At 43.1% G+C, this 19,632-nt stretch overlaps 1 protein-coding gene across 1 annotated transcript in view; it reads left to right on the forward strand.

The window, feature by feature from the left end:
* The first annotated feature begins 910 nt into the window (after positions 1 to 910).
* Positions 911 to 19,632, forward strand: part of LOC117362914 (multidrug resistance-associated protein 5-like) — a 324,462-nt gene continuing 305,740 nt past the window's right edge. Inside the window, 4 exon segments of the mRNA XM_033950006.1 lie at positions 911 to 972; positions 1,175 to 1,321; positions 4,973 to 5,128; positions 16,723 to 16,870. Coding sequence (XP_033805897.1) covers positions 1,239 to 1,321; positions 4,973 to 5,128; positions 16,723 to 16,870 — 387 coding nt within the window. The 5' untranslated portion in view covers positions 911 to 972; positions 1,175 to 1,238.

Raw genomic sequence — 19,632 nt, forward strand, 5'->3', positions numbered from 1 at the left:
GGCCGCAATCCAGTCGGGATTTTCAGGATTTCCCCAATGAATATGCATGAGATCTATTAGCATACAATGAAAGCAGTGCATGCAAATAGACCTCATGTATATTCATTGGGTAAATCCTGAAAATCCGACTGGACTGCGGCCCTCGAGGACCGACATTGGACACCCCTGCTTTATGACAAAGACCACTAACCAATTTTGTAGCAGCCCTCTGGACCAACTCCATTCTATTTCTATCTTTTTCAATGTACAGTCTCCAGAATTGCACACTGTATTCTAAATGGGGCTTCGCCAGAGACTTATACATCACCATCACCTCTTTTTTCCTATTAGTTTTCACAAAACCACTATTCAATCCAAAACCCAGACCCCCATATTGTATCTGACAACTTAGGGATCCATTTACTAAGCTGCTCAGGCATCTGCAGTAATTTTCTGATCTGTATGCACACCACCATGAGCTGAAAAATATTTTTAATTTTATCATGAATGGGGAGTATCAGGCCAAAGAGTGGGCATTTCTGTGCTAATCAGCATGTCCACATTACTGTGCTAGGGCATGTCAATTTTAGGAGTAGATTTTTATTTTTTCAAACTTTATAAAGTACTAGTGACCAAATTATGCAGTTTTGAATGCTAAATCTAAAGCTATCTTCAGTTGAAATATGTAGAAATTAAGTAATATTTATTTGAACATACAAAATAGTCTGAACTGTAGCCACATAATTGTCTTTAAAGCAGCATTGCAAAAAATACCACTGTCCTCAAAGTGCTGCTTAGTATAGCTGACTTAATTTGAAAGCTGTGAGCTGGGCCATATGCAGAGTGGAGAGGAGGAGTTTCTGGGAGGAGAAAGATATTTAGCCAGATCCTATACTTGCTGCCTTGGCACTGACCTTTGTTTGGTATTGTAAGTCAGAGAGTAAATGACAAACAAGTCTGGGGCTTCAGCATTTCACAACTGCTGGGAAAGTGGTAACTACTTTCTTGCTTATTACCCTTAGAGCAGGAATATGTGAATACAATATTTGTATGGTGTGAATTCTCTGTAACTTTCCAAACAGAAAAACTGTTGAATTAGGTATTTGGTTGTGATTATCTTTAACAGGATATCAAGTGCATGGAAAATCACTGTTCAGCTGTGAGGTTACATTGACAGCTTTCTCTCTTCTTTCAGCTTGCAGCTGTGCCAGATTCCACACAGTGAACCAGCCTGTGGACTTCTCTAGTGTTGATAATTCATGGCAGAAGAGCGATTCAGAATGAGTCTTAGTAGGTACCACCATAGCCTGCAAATATTGAAACCCATCCGCACAACTCACAAGTATGTACATTTCTGGGATTTGTTTCTTTTCTACTGTATTTCCAGATGTGTGATTTGATTAATATAGTACATTCTCAGGGTAAAAGTATTTGGGGGAGGGGGAGGTCTGAGTGACTGAGCAGATTTCGAGATTTGTAGTGCATGGATAAATTATGCCTTTATATTTCTTAGGAATGCTATAAGAGGGTTTCATTATTTTTGAAAGTTTTTTAATGTAATGATTTCTCTTGTATATGATGTTGCAACATAGAAAATAGCCTGATTCGAAAATCACATTCAAGACTTATAGAAGACCATAATAATTAACAGTTTAATCATGCTAGCTTCAGCATTGTAATGTAAGATTGCTGCTCCAGTTTTAAGAAAATGACAGGGAATTTTTAATCATGAGGGGAGCTGGGAAGGGGTTTAGGGAGGAACCACTGAACCACCAGGATTCTTTTTAAGCTAGGGGGCTGGCTGCTAAGAAGCCATCCTCTTCCCAACCAACATTGCAAACTTCTACAACATCGAGTCATTCGATGCAGGCTAAAAGACGATGCCACCACTCTCCATCTCTGCAGATTGTGTCTCCTTCAGGGCATGCATCCTCTTCAAGGTCACACACCCCTAGACACCCTGCTGCACCGATGATATCAGTTGTTGAGCCAAGGGTACTGGTGCAACGGTACATAGACTAAACCGCACAAGACAATTACGCACAGACAAAGCCAGGTCAACAACTGCGCGCAAGACATCAGCGTGCCGGATTTAAACTGAATTTTAAAGCGCTCTGAGGGGGGAACCACCGCACTTAACTTAGTTGTGTTGGGAGGGAACTCTCCATTATAGAGGAAACAGGCTTTTTCCCTATTTTTTAGGGGAAAAGTTCAATTTCCTCTGTAATGTTGGTGCTGCCGTTGGGAGGCAACGGCAGCACCAACATTACTAAGTTAAGTGGGAGGTTCCCCCTCGCTCCCACCTTGGAGTGCTTTAAAATTCAGTTTAAATCCAGCACACTGATGTCCTGCGCGTGATTGTCGGCCCGGCTTTGTCTGTCTGTGATTGTCTTGAGCGATTTTGACGCGTCACTGGTGCAGCTCTTGGGATGAAATTTGCAGATGACACTAAACTGTTCAAGGTTGTTAAAATGCATGCAGATTGTGAAAAATTGCAGTCAGACCTTAGGAAACTGCAAGACTGGGCATCCAAGGGGCAGATGAAATTTAATGTGGACAAATGCAAAGTGATGCACATTGGGAAGAATAACCCAAACCCGGATACTAGGGTCAATTTTGGGGGTTAGTGCCCAAGAAAAGGATCTTGGTGTTGTTGTAGATAATACAATGAAAGCTTCAGCCCAATGTGTGGTGGTGGCCAAAAAAGCAAACAAGATGCTAGGAATTATTTTTAAAAAAATGGTTAACAGGACTCTGTATCGCTCCATGGTATGACCTCACCTGGAGTATTGCATTCAATTCTGGTCTCCTTATTTCAAGAAAGATATAGTGGCACTAGAAAAGGTTCAAAGAAGAGTGACCGAGATGATAAAGGGAACTCCTCTCGTATGAGGAAAGACTAAAAGGGTTAGGGCTCTTCAACATGGAAAAGAGATGGCTGAGGGGAGATATGATTGAAGTCTACAAAATCCTGAGTGGAGTAGAACAGGTACAAGTGGATCAATTTTTCACACCGTCAAAAATTACAAAGACTAGGGGACACACAATGAAGTTTCAGGGAAATACTTTTAGAACCAATCGGAGGAAGAATTTTTTCACTCAGAGAATAGTTAAGCTCTGGAATGCATTGCCAGAGGTTGTGGTAAGAGCGGATAGCGTAGCTGATTTTAAGAAAGGTTTGGACAATTTCATGGAGGAAAAGTCCATAGTCTGTTATTGAGAAAGACATGGTGGAAGCTACTGCTTGCCCTGGGTTAGTAGCATGGAATGTTGCTACTCTTTAAGTTTTTGCCAGATACTAGTGACTTGGATTGGCCACCGTAAGAACGGGCAATGGGGCTTGATGGACCATCGGTCTGACCCAGTAAGGCTATTCTTATGTTCTTATGACCAATCTTTCCAGAGGTCTACTATTTCACATCCCTCCTCATCAGAAAGTGCTCACCACAGACACGTCCATGTATGCTTGGTGAGCATACCTGGATGGTCTTCACACGCAAGGTCGTTGGTCTGTTCAAGAAAAAACATTCCACATCAACCTATTAGAGCTCAGAGCAATTCAAAATGCTCTTCAAACCTTTCAGAGCAGCTGATGGCGGCTGCTGCAATTAGCTCAGCGGCCCGGCAACCTACCCACCCCCCACTGCAACCATGGCGGCAGGAGATATGGCTCATCTCCCCTGCCGCGATAGCGATACCACCAAGTGCCACCAAACACGGCACTTGGAATTGCTATCACGGCAGGAGAGATGAGCCATCTCTCCTGCAGCGATCCACCCCTCCCCCCCCGCCTGACAATGATCCAGGGCAGGAGGGAGCCCAAGTCCTCCTGCTCTCGGCGCACCCCCTTCCCACGATCGCCCCCCGATCGGCCCCCCACCCACCAACCCCTTAACCCCCCCGACCCCTTGACATCCCCCCACCCTCAACACCACCCATACCTGGAAAAAAGTTGGACAGGATAGACGGGTCTCAAGCCTGTCCGTCCGGCAGGCTCGCCATCTGTCAAATTGCGGGCCTTAGGGCCTGATTGACCCAGATGCCTCAAACCCTGCCCACAGGTGAGGCCTGAGGCGCCTGAGCCAACCGGAATCGGCCCAGTAGCCTTAGGCCCCTCCTGTGGGCGGGGTCTTAGGCAAGGTAACCGCAAGGTAATGGCGGAATAGAAATCTGTAATGTAATGTATATGAAAAATGAATGGAAGAAATTGCATTACAATTAGTACTATTTTTATGGGGGTGGGGTCAGGGACGGAGTTTGGGCCGGAGCTACTCGGTTGATATTTGTTTGACTTAAGGGGTACTTGGCTTGAAGAAGTTGAGAAACACTGCTCTAAAGTACATCTAAAAACTTTATTCCATAATTGTATGCCAGTAGTTCAAACACTGTTGCCGCATCAACAGAAGTCCTGAGAAGGGTTCTTTGTTTCACCTGGAAAGGCTGCTTCAGGGGAGTGCCACAAACATTAAAAAGTGGGTATATATTAACAAAGTTTTTTTGTATGTGGTCAGGTACAGTAGTCAAGTTGCTTCAGTTCTTTTCAGAGTTTATTTAAATAGCTACCACCCAAGATCAAATTTGATTTGCAATATGATCAAAGACAAGTTACCTTCCTAGATGTGAAGGTTACATATATATACAGACCTTTCTCCACTCTGCTTTTTGTAGTCATTCATTGACCTTTTCAGTTTTATAACAGGCATTTTTCCATGAAAAGCGCTACTTTGCTCTTGGAAATGCCTTTTAAAATTATATTCTGCTATATAATTAAAACATGACTGTGGAAAATAACCAAAATGCTTTACCTGATTATTGTTTTCGTTTTGTGAATATACAGTAAACTTATCCTTATTTAAAAGTTCAGGAAATTAATACTGTATATAGATATTTTTTACTTTATATTAGCAGCAACTCTGCCTCTCATATTTTTTTCATATAAATATATATATATATATAGAGTATATGTATTTTTTATTTTTTTTTTACTTTGTAGACATCAACACCCCATAGATAATGCAGGTTTGATTTCCTTAATGACTTTGAATTGGCTTACTCCACTAGCAAGAAAGGCATACCAATTTTCACGACTTCAAATGAATGATCTCTGGGATCTATCTCACCATGAGTCATCTGAAGTAAATTGCCAAAGGTAAGATAATTATGATGATGATGATTAGCATTTATATAGCATTGTTAGGTGCATGTAACACTTTACAGGCATGTAATGGATGGTCCTTGCTGTTTGAAGCTTATGGTCTAATAAGATGGATAATGCCTTAGATTTAGGGCTCCTTTTACTAAGGTGCGCTAGCGGTTTTAGCGCGCGCTACAGCGCCGCATGCGCTAAATGCTAACGTCTCTATAATAATAATAATAATAAATTTATTTTTATATACCGCCAAAGCCATGATAGTTCGAGGCGGTTTACAACAAGAGGCGCTGGACAATCAGCGAAGGAATTACAATTCAAAGTCATCGAAGTAGTTACAATACAAAGTCGAAGAAGTTACAATGCAAAATCATCGGAAATAAGGTACAGTTTGGGAGGAGTGATACACTATATTCATAGGTTACAATCGGTTAAACAAATTTGTTTTTATTGATTTTCTAAAATTGAGGTAAGATGAGGACTGGTTGATGATGCTAGCCAGCCAGTCGTTCCATTTACCTGCCTGGGAGGCGAGAGTTCTGTCCAGGAATCTTTTGTAGCGGCAGTCCTTTAACGATGGCAAGGAGAACAAATGAATTCTGCGTGTGGACCTAATGAGAAACTAGATACATAGGGGCCAGGCCAAAAATTGATTTATAGCAAAGGCAAAAAAATTTAAACAAAACTCGTGCTTCCAAAGGCAGCCAGTGAAGTTTTTGATAGTAGGGACTGATGTGTTCCCATTTTCTCAACCCAAAAATCAGTCAAACTGCTGAATTTTGAATGATTCAGAGTCTTTGTAGGGTTTTTTTTTAAGGTACCAAATAAATGATGTTGCAGTAGTCAAGTGTGCTTAGAATGGAAGATTGAACCAATAAGCGAAATGATACTGTGTCGAAATATTTTCTGATGGTTCTTGAGTTTCCATAAGATCGAGAAGCATTTCCTAACCAAAAAGTCCGTGTGTACATTTAGGGTAAAGTGTCGGTCCAGGGTCACTCCCAGAATTTTTATGGAATCTTCAATAGGGAAGGCCTGACTGTTCACAAAAATTGTTGAATCTTTAATTTTGTCATTTGGGCTTGCTAAGAAAAATTTGGTTTTGTCCGAGTTGAGTTTTAGTTTGAATTCGGTCATCCATAATCCAATCTGATTTAAAATGAATGACAGGTGATTCTTTGTTTCAGACAACAGGGATGTAAGGGGGATGACTATAGTGATGTCGTCTGCATAGATGTAGAATTTGACTTTTAAGTTTTGCAGTAAGTTCCCCAGTGAGGCAAGGTAAATGTTCAACAATGTTGGGGAAAGTGGGGAGCCCTGCGGCACTCCTCTAGAGTTTACCCAGCTACTGGATTGTTTATTATCACTGTAGACGTGATACAATCATTTAGTCAAAAAGCCCTTGAAACCATTTTAATACATTACCTGAAAGACCAATTGATATCAAACACTCAATTAGAATGGTATGATCGACCAGATCGAAGGAACATAAGAACATAAGAATAGCCTTACTGGGTCAGACCAATGGTCCATCAAGCCCAGTAGCCCGTTCTCACGGTGGCTAATCCAGGTCACTAGTACCTGGCCAAACCCCAAGGTATAGCAATATTCCATGCTACCAATACAGGTCAAGCAGTGGCTTCCTCCCATGTCTTTCTCAATAACAGACTATGGACTTTTCCTCCAGGAACTTGTCCAAACCTTTCTTAAAACCAGCTACACTATCCACTCTTACCACATCCTCTGGCAACATGTTCCATAGTTTAACTGCTTAAGTCTAATTGCAGAACTAGAGCACTTTTGCCTTGACTGAAAAAGCTATGGAGGAAATCTAGTAATGAAGCAATGACAGTTTCGGTACTGAACCCCGATCGAAAGCCTGATTGGTTGTCATATAGTATGCTGAATTTGTCTAAATACATTACTAAGTCCTGATTGATCAAACCTTCCATTAGCTTTACAAATAAGGGAGTGCTCGCAATGAGTCTGTAATTAGATATCTGCTTAGTAGATTCTTTAGGATTTTTTACAATTGGTGTGATCAAAATCTGGCCTAGATCCTCGGGAAATGTGCTAGTCTGCAATAGAGAGGAAAGCCAGTAGTATAGCTTGGCTTTGAAGGTGACTGGAGCAACTTTCATAATATTTGGTGGGCAGCAGTCTAATCTGCAATAGGAATCAGCGTATTTCATGTAAGTTTTGCAGAATTGTTGCCAGGAAGGAGTAGTGAAGTTATTCCAGGACATGTCTACCCTAGATCCATCTTTGTGTTGAGCAACTGGGTAGGACCAGTGGTTGGTTGTGGAGACCGTTAGTATGGATCTCAAGTTATTTATTTTGTTCTTAAAAAATTCGGCCACAGCGTTTGCAGATGGTGGGGAATCTAAGGTGGAACTGGAGAAGGCCTGAGTATCATTAAGATTGTTAACTAATTCGAAGAGGTTTCTATTATTGGTGTTTGGTGAGCCTATTTTTTGGGTGTAAAAATTAGCGCGTTTCTCTATTATTAGTTTCTTGTATTCTTTTAGTTTTAGTCTCCAATTCGATCTCCCTTCACTATCTCCTGATTTCAGCCATAGTCTTTCAAGTTTCCGTAACTCTCGTTTCACGTTTCCTAGCTCGGCGTCGTACCAGCCATCCAAATTCTTATTTCTCACTTTTCTTGGTTTAATGGGAGCCATTTTGTTTAGAATCTGAGTACTCATGTTAGTCCAAGAATCCACCGAGAAGGAGTCTGAATCTGGGCTAGAAGTTATGTCATAATGTGACCAGAATTCTACTGGATTCACCAAGCCTCTGCTAGCTACCATTTTATTATTCCTTTTTTTCTTCTTGGGTTTGTTTGGCGAGTGTCTTACTAGCCAGCTAATTTGGAAATTGCATAATCGGTGGTCCGACCATAAGGAATCCGACCAGGTAGCTTGCTTCCAGTGGATCTTGGGATTGACTAGTTCTTTGGAGGAAAAGGATACTAGATCTAACTGATGGTCTTTTTGATGGGTCTTTTCAGGGGCCGGCACAAAGAAGTCTAGTGAGGAAATGAAGGATAGCAAATCTTTGGAGTCACCCTGCTCTGTCTGCTCTAGGTGGATATTCAGATCACCGGTCAGTAGGTTTTAGGGGCCTGTTGTAGAGTTTGTAAGGAGGACTTCGTAGAAATTGTCCTTAGCTGTGGGCCATTTCTAAGGGGGAATGTAAAATAGGGTAATTATTAAGCCGTCTTCTAACTGATCAGACCAAAGTTTACAAGAAAGGATTTCTAGGTCCGCTGAGGAATTTGAAGCTAGGATAGAAGACTCGAAAGACTCTCTTAAGATAATAGCTAATCGTCCCCCTTTTCCCCTGCTTCTAGGTTAAGATATAATTTTAAACCCAGGGGACAGACAGTCGCGAATAATAATGTCACTATCTGCAATCAGCCATGTTTCCGTTAGGAGGACAAAGTGAGGGTTGGTCTCCTCCAGCCAGTCTTTGACCAGTTGTGCCTTATTCCTGATAGATCGTATATTTAAGTAGAAACCTTGAAGGATTTGATGATCAGGAGGGTCAGTGGTTAGAGCGTAGGTGATCTTCCTCAGTGATCGCTGTTTTTTTGCAATAAGGTTTGCAAGGTTTTTTTGAAGGGTGTACAGTCGGAATATGGAAGGGACCCCATTCGGAATAAATAATCATATAGAACTCGGTTTGTTGTTCTAAGATGATCTGAGTTGGTAAGGTGGGGTCTTGTGAGGACTGGAATAGGAATGGTGTATAATGCATCAGCTGTCCAGCTTTTGTAACAGATCCAATAAAACATAAAAACCCAGATCAAATGCTTGTATAAAGGTGCCATTATGTTAAAGTGAGCAATAGAGAAAGCTTAGTCCTAATCAAACAAACCTAAAGAAAGCTTAGTCCTAGTAAACCTAAGCAAAGCTAGTCCTAATTGAACAAACCTAAGTATAGCTTAGTCCTAGTCAAACAAACCTGAGTTAAGCTTAGTCCTAGTTGAACAAACCTAAGTAAAACCTAAATAAAACTACCGTATTTTCACGTAGATAACGCGCACCCGTGTAAAACGCGCACACGGGTATAGCGCGCGGAAAACACAAATTTATGTACAGAAATTTTTATATACCGCACACACCCGTATACCGCGCATGCTGCCCGACTCTCCCGTCGCCGCCCGACTCTCCTTTCGCCCGCCCCGACTCTCCTCTGGCCACTCCCCCCCCGCTAGTTGTTCGGGCCAGGAGGGAGCCCAAACCCTCCTGGCCACAGCGACCCCCTACCCCCACCCCGCACTACATTACGGGCAGGAGGGATCCCAGGCCCTCCTGCCTTCGATGCAAACCCCCCTCCTCCCCAACGACCACCCCCCCAAGAACCTCGTACCGCCCCCCAGCCTGACCCGCGACCCCCCCTGGCCGACCCCCATGACACCCCCACTCCCCTTCCCCATACCTTTGTGTAGTTGGCCGGACAGACGAGAGCCAAACCCGCCTGTCTGGCAGGCAGCCAACGATGGAATGAGGCCGGATTGGCCCATCCGTCCCAAAGCTCCGCCTACTGGTGGGGCCTAAGGCGCCTGGGCCAATCAGAATAGGCCCGGGAGCCTTAGGTCCCTCCTGGGGGCAGGGCCTGAGGCACATGGGCCCAAGCCTCCAGTACCGGGTACCATCCCCCTGCACCACTCCCTGACAATCCACCGATACCAGGGCATGATCCGAAATTTGGATCCCTTCAATCTCCGCCTTCTGAATCGTACTCCACTGATTCCGAGAGGCCCAGATCCCATCTAAGCATGTGTAAGTATTTTGAGCATGAGAGTAATGGGTGAAGTTACGTTGAGTGTCATGGAGGAGGAGCCAGCAATCCACCAACCCCAAGGCACCCATAACCGCCCGGAATATCTTGGAGTTCCCCCTGCAGGATCCCCTTTGGAATGATCCAGTCTCCCATCCGGTATCACATTGAGATCGCCCCCCATAAACACCACCCCTTGATTAAACAACAACAGCTCATCCTTCAAACCTTTATAAAACGTTGCCTGATCTACATTTGGCCAAAAGACATATAACTGACCATGTAAATATAGACAAACCTTTGAAGGGTGATCAAGAAATATTGTATAAAATTACTCAGAGATGTGAAACTCTGAAAGGAAGGCTACAAAACCTCCCTTGGGTGAAGAGTTTACCTTCCAGTCATTGTTATTCTTTTTTTTTTTAATATTTATTTATAGAATTTTATAATATTACCAAGCATATACATCTTGTACAGCAAAGTGCAGTCAAAGCATAATAAACTGAGTCCAAAATTGAAATGTGAAATGTACAGTAATAGACAATTAAATTTAAAAATAAAAATACATAAAGTAAAGATAATCTAATTTGATTGCACACTAGTCCTCAATAATTGGATCCAAGATTTAAAGAGTAGAACAAAATAAGTCAAATAAAGTTATCAGGAAAGCCATGTCTACTGCAGTACAGAGAGCTAATCTTCCTTAGGCGCAGTGATTCCCTTCTCAAGACATTTCATTGAGAGAAAACTTATCAGATGAGAAGAAATTCTTTTCTTCTCTTTTGAGTCTCTCTAGAGACATCAGGAAAGATCTGAATATGATGTCCCAGGAAGTCCTTGGATCTATTTTTAAAGAAAAGTTTTAATATCCAATCCTTGTCTGGAGCCAAGGCCACAGACAACAAGAGAGTGGCTGAAACAGCCAATTCTCTATCCGATTGTTCCAGAATTGCGGAAATGTCCAATAGTCTATCCCGGGGTTCCTCAACTTTTTCTTCTTCTTTGAATGGGGACTTGGTGGGAAGATAGTACACTCTTGTAAGAGGAGGTAAAGAGTTTTCAGGAATTTCCAATATCTCCATAAAGTAACGTTTCACCATTTCTCTAGGGGAAGTTGGCAAGATCTTAGGAAAATTTATAAATCTCAAATTGTTAGCTCGACCATTGTTCTCCAGAGCTTCCAATTTCTTCCTGAGAATTATATTATCTTTAACCAACAAGTCTTGATTTTGTTTTAATGATATTAGCTCTTTACTAGTATTTTGTGTCTCTGTTTGTAGCTGAAATATGTCCTGTTTTATCAATTTTATTTCTCCTTTCTGTTCTTTTAATTCTTTATCCAAACTTTTTATTTGAGGATTTAAGGAATTCCCCCAATTCACTACCAAGTCCCATAGTGCTTCAAGTCAGTAGGGTACTAAGGGGGGGGGGCCGTCCGCCCCGGGTGCCAGCCCTGAGGGGGTGCTCCCGGCCTTGCCGTTCAGTTCCCCTCCACCCCTGAAGGACCGCTCGCCCCACTGACCTTCCTGCACCACCTATGAAGCAGCCCGCTGCAGGATCGCGATGTCAGCGATCCCTGAGCTGCTTGGGCGCTGCTTCCTGCGCCGCGGTCCCGCCCCTCCTCTGACGTCAGAGGAGGGGCGGGACTGCGGCGCAGGAAGCAGCGCTGAAGCAGCACAGGGATCGCTGACATCGCAATCCTGCTGCGGGCTGCTTCATAGGTGGTGCGGGGAGGCCAGGGGGGCGAGTGGTCCTTCGGGGTGGGTCGGGGCATCAGGCCTTCAGGGTGGGGCGGGCGAGCAGGCAGGCTTTCAAGGGGGAGGGGGGTGACCGCGGCACAGGAAGCAGCGCCCAAGCAGCTCAGGGATCGCTGACATCGCGATCCTGCAGCGGGCTGCTTCATAGGTGGTGCAGGAAGGTCAGTGGGGCGAGGGGTCCTTCGGGGTGGAGGGGACTGAACGGCAAGGCAGGGAGCACCCCCTCAGGGCTGGCACCCTGGGGCGGACAGCCCCCCCCTTAGTACCCTACTGACTTGAAGCACTATGGGACTTGGTAGTGAATTTGGGGAATTCCTTAAATCCTCAAATAAAAAGTTTGGATAAAGAATTAAAAGAACAGAAAGGAGAAATAAAATTGATAAAACAGGACATATTTCAGCTACAAACAGAGACACAAAATACTAGTAAAGAGCTAATATCATTAAAACAAAATCAAGACTTGTTGGTTAAAGATAATATAATTCTCAGGAGGAAGGCAGGCAGGCATGCCTTCAAGGGGGGACAGACCTTCAAGGGGGGGGGACAGGCAGAACTTCAAGGGGGAGGCAGGCCTTCAAGGGGGGGACAAGCCTTTGGGGGTGTGCAGACCTTCAAGGGGGTGCAGGCCTTCAAGGGGGAGGGACAGGCCTTCAAGGGGGTGGGACAGGCCTTCAAGGGGGGACAGGCCTTCGGGGGGGGTGCAGACCTTCAAGGGGAGGACAGGCCTTCAAGGGGGGGACAGGCAGGCAGGCCTTCAAGGGGGGGACAAGCCTTTGGGGGTGTGCAGACCTTCAAGGGGGTGCAGGCCTTCAAGGGGGAGGGACAGGCCTTCAAGGGGGTGGGACAGGCCTTCAAGGGGGGACAGGCCTTCGGAGGGGGTGCAGACCTTCAAGGGGAGGACAGGCCTTCAAGGGGGGGACAGGCAGGCAGGCCTTCAAGGGGGGGGGACAGGCCTTCAAGGGGGGGACAGGCCTACAAGGGGGTGGGACAGGCCTTCAAGGGGGGGACAGGCAGGCAGGCTTTCAAAAGGGGGACAGGCCTACAAGGGGGGGGCAGGCCTTCAAGGTTGGGACAGGCCTACAAGGGGGTGGGACAGGCCTTCAAGGGGGGACATGCAGACCTTTAAGGGGGGACAGGCCTTTGGGGGGGACCCTGGTTTAGAAGTACACGGAGGGAAGGGGGTGTTCAAAGAGACGTGCATATGCCAAACTTTGGGGGGGGGAAGAAATAATGGGTCTGAAAATAGAGGAGAGGGAGAGAAATGATGGACCTTGGGATTTAGGGAGGGAAAGAACAGAAAGGGAGAGAAATTGGACACAAGGGATGGTGTGGAGGAGGGATAGAGATACTGGATAGGAGGGTAATTGGGAAAAGAAAGGGAGAGATGGTGGACTCTGGGGTGGTGGGGAAGGAGGGAGAGATGCCGGATGAAAGGGTAGTTAAGAACCTTGGGGTGATAGTGTCCGAAGATCTAAAGGCGAAAAAACAATGTGACAAGGCAGTGGCGGCTGCCAGAAGGATGCTGGGCTGTATAAAGAGAGGCGTAGTCAGTAGAAGGAAGAAGGTGTTGATGCCCCTGTACAGGTCATTGGTGAGGCCCCACTTGGAGTATTGTGTTCAGTTTTGGAGACCGTATCTGGCGAAAGACGTAAGAAGACTTGAGGCGGTCCAGAGGAGGGCAACGAAAATGATAGGAGGCTTGCGCCAGAAGACGTATGAGGAGAGACTGGAAGCCCTGAATATGTATACCCTAGAGGAAAGGAGAGACAGGGGAGATATGATTCAGACATTCAAATACTTGAAGGGTATTAACGTAGAACAAAATCTTTTCCAGAGAAAGGAAAATGGTAAAATCAGAGGACATAATTTGAGGTTGAGGGGTGGTAGATTCATGGGCAATGTTAGGAAATTCTACTTTACGGAGAGGGTAGTGGATGCCTGGAATGCGCTTCCGAGAGAGGTGGTGGAGAGTAAAACTGTGACTGAGTTCAAAGAAGCGTGGGATGAACACAGAAGATTTAGAATCAGAAAATAATATTAAATATTGAACTAGGCCAGTTACTTGGCAGACTTGCATGGTCTGTGTCTGTGTATGGCCGTTTGGTGGAGGATGGGCAGGGGAGGGCTTCAATGGCTGGGAGGGTGTAGATGGGCTGGAGTAAGTCTTAACAGAGATTTTGGCAGTTGGAACCCAAGCACAGTACCGGGTAAAGCTTTGGATTCTTGCCCAGAAATAGCTAAGAAGAAAAATTAAAAAAAATTTAAATTGAATCAGGTTGGGCAGACTGGATGGACCATTCGGGTCTATATCTGCCGTCATCTACTATGTTACTATGTATGTTAAGAAAAGGTGGATCTGTGGAGGGAGATGAAAAAAAGGAATGATACCAGACTTCCTGGGGAGGGAAAGGAAATGGAAAGGGAGGACAGAGTTGGCAGATGGATGGTTAGCATGCAGAAAGAAGGAGACCCTGGCAAGTAAGTTATCAGAAGAAAACCAGAGCCTTGGACCAACAAGATTTGAAATATAACCAGACAACAAAAGCTAGAAAAATTAATTTTATTTTCTGTTTTGTGATTACAATATGTCAGATTTGAAATGTGTATCCTGCCAGAGCTGGTGTTGGACTGCAAACGTGAGCTAGGATTTAACAGAGAGGAAAAGTCCTTTTTGTTTCTTTATTTTATTTACACCACAGCGCCAGTGTGGTTAGGAGAAGCCAAAGGGGGTGAAAAAGCTATAAAACCCACCAGAATTTTTGAAAAAATCACCCAACTGGGCAGGAAAATCGAATTGAAAAACCAATTCAATGGGCTGAATCGAATCGAAATTTTTTTTCCTTAATCTGGCAGCATTAGTTTGCGCTACTGTCTTAGACTTTAGGACCTGGGATTGGGGAGAGATGGCATTCTCAGTACTTTATAATGTAAGTGAAATGAGGATTTGGTCAGACTTTTGAAGGGTCTGCAGAAAAAAAATATTGTATAGGCCGGGGACATGAGACAGCAGGAAATGGGAACTTTTCTTCCTTCTATTTTTGTGAATGGAAAGGCTGAGGATGTCATAGAGTTCAATTAAAATATGTGCTTTATAAGAAAATATAATAATGTGTTTTATAAAGTTTATAGCATAGCTGGTCCTACCCAGTGAGGTGTTCCTAGTGGTGGTGGTGGCAGCGTGTCAATGTGTTGAGAGGAAGAGGAGGTCTGGGAAATTCTGCTGAGCAAACTCCGGGCCCATTTCCACCCCCCAGTTAGTCCACTCCACTCAACTGGTTCACACACTGAGTGGGTCTTTGGGTGTTGTTTTGGGATCTCTTCCAGTGGTTTATCAGTATCTCCTTGTGGTCCAAGGAAGGAAACTTTGTTATCCTTAGCATTGATCTACAGAATATGTTTGTAACAGCGCTGCTTGTGTGGCATTAGGCTATGTAATGATCGGAAAAAAAAAACAGACCTTTGCACATTTTTGCACTATATGGTGGGTATATGAGGAGATTCACATTTCCTGCACAGCTAAGTCCATGTGAAGTTACCTTGTGCTGTATTTGACATCTAGCAAGGTCTCTGTTTGAAAGGAAAGATCTAAACTTAAAAATGAAGTGGCCAGAAGTTATGGTAAAAGCAGATAGTGTAGCTGGTTTTAAGAAAGATTTGGACAAATTCCTGGAGGAAAAGTCCATAATATGTTATTAAGACATGGGGGAAGTGTCTGCTTGCCCTTGATCGGTAGCATGGAATGTTGCTACTCTTTGGGTTTTGACCAGGTATTAGTATCCTGAATTGGCTACCATGAGAATGGGCTACTGGGTATGATGGACCATTGGTCTGACCCAGTTAGGCTATTCTTATGTTATGTTCTCATCTGTAGGGGCCTTTGTTTTCACTTCTTATTTTAATGTATTTTTTTTCTGGGAACTTATCAGTGTTTTTTATAATGGGAACAAAAATGGAAGAGAATTAATGTGTGTGGGATGAGGGGGTAACTAATTTCTTCAGCTAAATAATTCAATCCACCTCAAACAGACATAGGAGAACTCACACACCATTCACACACCCTCCAACCAAAAACGTCAAAAGAAAAAAACTGTTCGACAACCTCCTAGCCATTCGAGCTGCAACACTCGACCCCCAACTCTACAACCTATTGACCTCGACCACAGACTACAAAACCTTCAAAAAGAAATAAAAACCCTTCTATTCAAAAAACACATAAAACCGAACTAACACAATCAGAACTATCCCAAGCATCACCTGCAACTACTCCATATGTACTTCTGATGTCATGACAATTCAGACATAATTTATGTTATGTTATGTTTGGAATATAAAAAAATTTTCACTGCCTGTTTCTATTCTGACTATTTATTCAGTTTCATGATCATTGCAAAAAATATTTTTTTACATGGGGGAGGGGTGTCAAAAAATGATGGGCCCCGGGTGTCACATACCCTAGGTACGCCACTGACTATGCCTCTCAGTATTCTACAGGAAAACATGATGTAATATTTTAGGCTAATGTGGCATAACCAGAGTGGAAGAGAAGTTATCAAGCTGTGTTAGGGCACTAAATAACTAATTTGTGACTTAAAGAACACAGAATGGAGAGGGAGCACTATACAAGTCACCCTGCTGTATATAGTGATGAGATACAAAATAAAGCAGCTTATTAATATGTAAATATCATACTGAACCTTTGCACAGTACAAGCTGTGGTGTGTCCTTTGGAAAGGTGGAGAGAGTGATTGGGTTACCTGGGGGAGTACTTCTGCCTGAACTCCAACACTTGGGGGGCTAATTGGATCACTTTGAGAGGGAAGGTCATATTGGAAAACACCTTAGAGGGACATTTAGTTTTGGTGGGAACCCTGTGCCACCAATGTATTTAACTATTGTCGACCCTTGTGCAATGAGGCCCTGGCAGCCTGATGTTCCAGGGTCACTGGACTAACACAAATTGTAAGGTGGCTTATAGGCCGCATTAGCCCTTAATAATTGGAGTCCTCAATTTTGTTTTATGTTGTTTTTTTTTTTCCTTTTTGTTGCCAGATTTGAAAGACTTTGGCAAGAGGAACTACAGAAAAATGGAGAAGAGAAAGCTTCCCTGATACGTGTGATGTGGTACTTTTGCCAAACCCAATCTTTAGTAGCGTTTTGTTTTCTGATGATTGCCATGCTGACAGGTTTCATTGGTCCTGTAAGTCCCTTTTACAACAATTAATTAATCCAATTTAGTGACACTTGTTTCCTTTTAATTCACAGTGTGATCAAAATTGCGAATTGTGCTCGCATGTTTCAAGTAGTGGGATCATCGTTATGGAATTCAGTCCCAGATTGTATTCATTTGATCACTGATTTTTTGGCCTTTCGAAAAAATTTGAAAGCTCACTTTTTTTGACTGGCATTTTCAGATTTGGGTATTTTATTATTTAGTTTATTTATTTGTAGATTTTTTTGAATTGTATGGTGATGTTTTATTTTGATTTGTTTAATTTTGTCTAGTTTTATTATGCATATAATGGTGTTATCTGCATAGACATTTGATATGCGTGCTACAAATGTTTTAAATAAATAAATTGGTTCTATAGAGTAATGTGTTTATATGCTGAAAGGTGGGTTAATTTTTCTAACATTTTTATTTAGCATGCAGCTCTTTTCAAAACAGAACTATGATAGCATGAGCAAGGACTGGGTGCAGAGCCTCCACAGATTCAGTCATACAAAAGTTTAAAAGTAAAATAAATCTCTTTATTAAGGTATGCTGAAGCCTGTTTACTTCACAGGTGTGATAAATTAAATATAAAGTCTCTTTAAAGTCCTGCTTGAAAGCTTCCCATAGGCCTGCCAGGTCCTGTAGGACAGGGTAAACTTGACTTCAGTGTTAAACATAGGCTTGGCTTCAGCCAGGCCACAAAAGATCAGGAATTTGACGTGGTTCCAAGATAAAGCTTTTCCTTTCTCATCCAGTCTTCTGTCACTTTACACATAGGTTGTAAAAGCCTATGCTGTAGGCTTGCTCCTGTCTTCTCTAGGCTGCTCTGGAATTCTGGCCTAACTGAATCCTTGTTAAAGAAACCCTGTGAGGGAATGTGTATAAGGAAACTGAGAGCTTCATATACACACAAGAAATAAGGAAGAAAAAGCTCTGCACCAAATATCAAAAACAGCAAAACAAGCAGAGATGACCAGTAATCCAAGCTGGCAAGTACTTTAATGAAGGCACTACAAGCAGAGGTGTCTAACCTTTTGGCTTCTCTGGGCCGCATTGGCCGAAAAAATTTTTCTGGGACCGCACAAATGCACAAACGCTGCAGCAAGACAGAGGAGGGAGGTCTGGCTTCGACCTTTTAAGTTCCCCTGAGTCACTTCCTGGTTTTCTACTTTTCTCCCCTCCCCTCTTCCTGAGGAAACCTCTTTCTCACTGCTGCTGTGGTTGTGAGACAATTTAGCCAGGAGGGGGGAGTGCCGGGTTTTCCTGAAGTTTATTCTGAGTCTGAGCAGCAGTGTCAATCAAGGGAAGTCGCAGGGTTTCATACACTCTGTCACACCAGGTTATTATTATGTAGGTCTCATTGTATAAAATGGGACCTGTGCTACAATATCACTAGTTACTGCCTCCTTTCTTCTAATGCTTATTTGGATATATGGGATCATCTGTGAAGTGACAGAAACTTTTTAACCTCTTTCAGCTCAGTGAAGACTTTTGTTTCTTCTTTCTACCATAGTTCCAGCTTGCTGGGTACATCACCATATTAGTAGAGCCTATTATTATGTCTAAATTATTGTTGTTTTCTGTCCAAATACACACAGAAATCCTAAATGAACTGTACCTGATTGTCTTTGTATTTTAGAACTTCTGCCTTTTTTGAACATGCAAGAATTAATTCCTTATATTCTGTGGACAGCAGAATGCAAATCTTCACATACCTTCTTATTCCTCACTTCCCCATGGAGTTGTATTCTGTTAAAAACTTTTAAAATTAACTGAAGTGGCCCCATGTGATAACAGCAGGTGATCCCGGTGGTATAGCTACAGGTGGGCAGGGGCCCACCCACTTTGGGTTGATGCCCACTAGTATTAGGGCACATCCTTGATGTAGCTGGTGGGAAACTGGGCATCCCTCCTGCCACGATCGTTATGGGGCTGGGGGGAAGAGTTACCTGTGCTGCTGAGCTGATTGCGGCAGCCACAATCAGCTCAACTGCCTGTTTTGACTTGGTCTAAATCAAAACATATAAGTTCCGTCCAGGCAACCTGTTAAACTTTTGATTATCGCTGCCGGATGACTAAGTCTAGGTTGGCCCACATCCTGCCTACCTCCCGCCCTAACCACTCCTCAAAAACGCCCATTTTCACTCAGCGCACATTGGCAGTCAAAAGGCCTAAGCTGCTTTTAGATACGTCTAAAACCCATTTCAATTATCAGTACTTGGACGACCTGTCTTTTTGATTGTCCAAGTTCCAATTTAGGCTGGATTTTAGACTTATTTTCTTTTCGATTATGTACCTCACAGTATAGTTTATGATACCTTATACATCTTCCTATTTGGTGGGTGCTACCATTTGTGAGGTTCCTTGTTGGCAGTTCCTTGTTGGCAGTTGTATATTTTTTTAACACTTCTATACTCCTGTTTATTTTTCTAATTTATGCACATTATTTTCCATAAACATTTTACCTATACAAAAAGTAAGTGCACAAGGCTACAAGTAGTTTCTATCTATAGCAATTTACAAAAGGAACATATCCGAGTATTTCCCCAATGAAAATTAGGTATGGGCTTCTGTAGAAGGATTTATGGTTCACTTAGCAGTATTATAAACACGTTACGTTTCTGTTAAGTGGTCTAGAGAAAACCATAACCTTTTATTCAAGTTCAAATATCATGGTCTAATTATACGACACAAACCCAGGCTAATGAGAAATATCTTTATTATGAAAATAGAAAAATATAATTCAC

The sequence above is a fragment of the Geotrypetes seraphini genome, chromosome 6 (genome assembly GCF_902459505.1).
Source record: "Geotrypetes seraphini chromosome 6, aGeoSer1.1, whole genome shotgun sequence".
Lineage (NCBI taxonomy): Eukaryota > Metazoa > Chordata > Amphibia > Gymnophiona > Dermophiidae > Geotrypetes > Geotrypetes seraphini.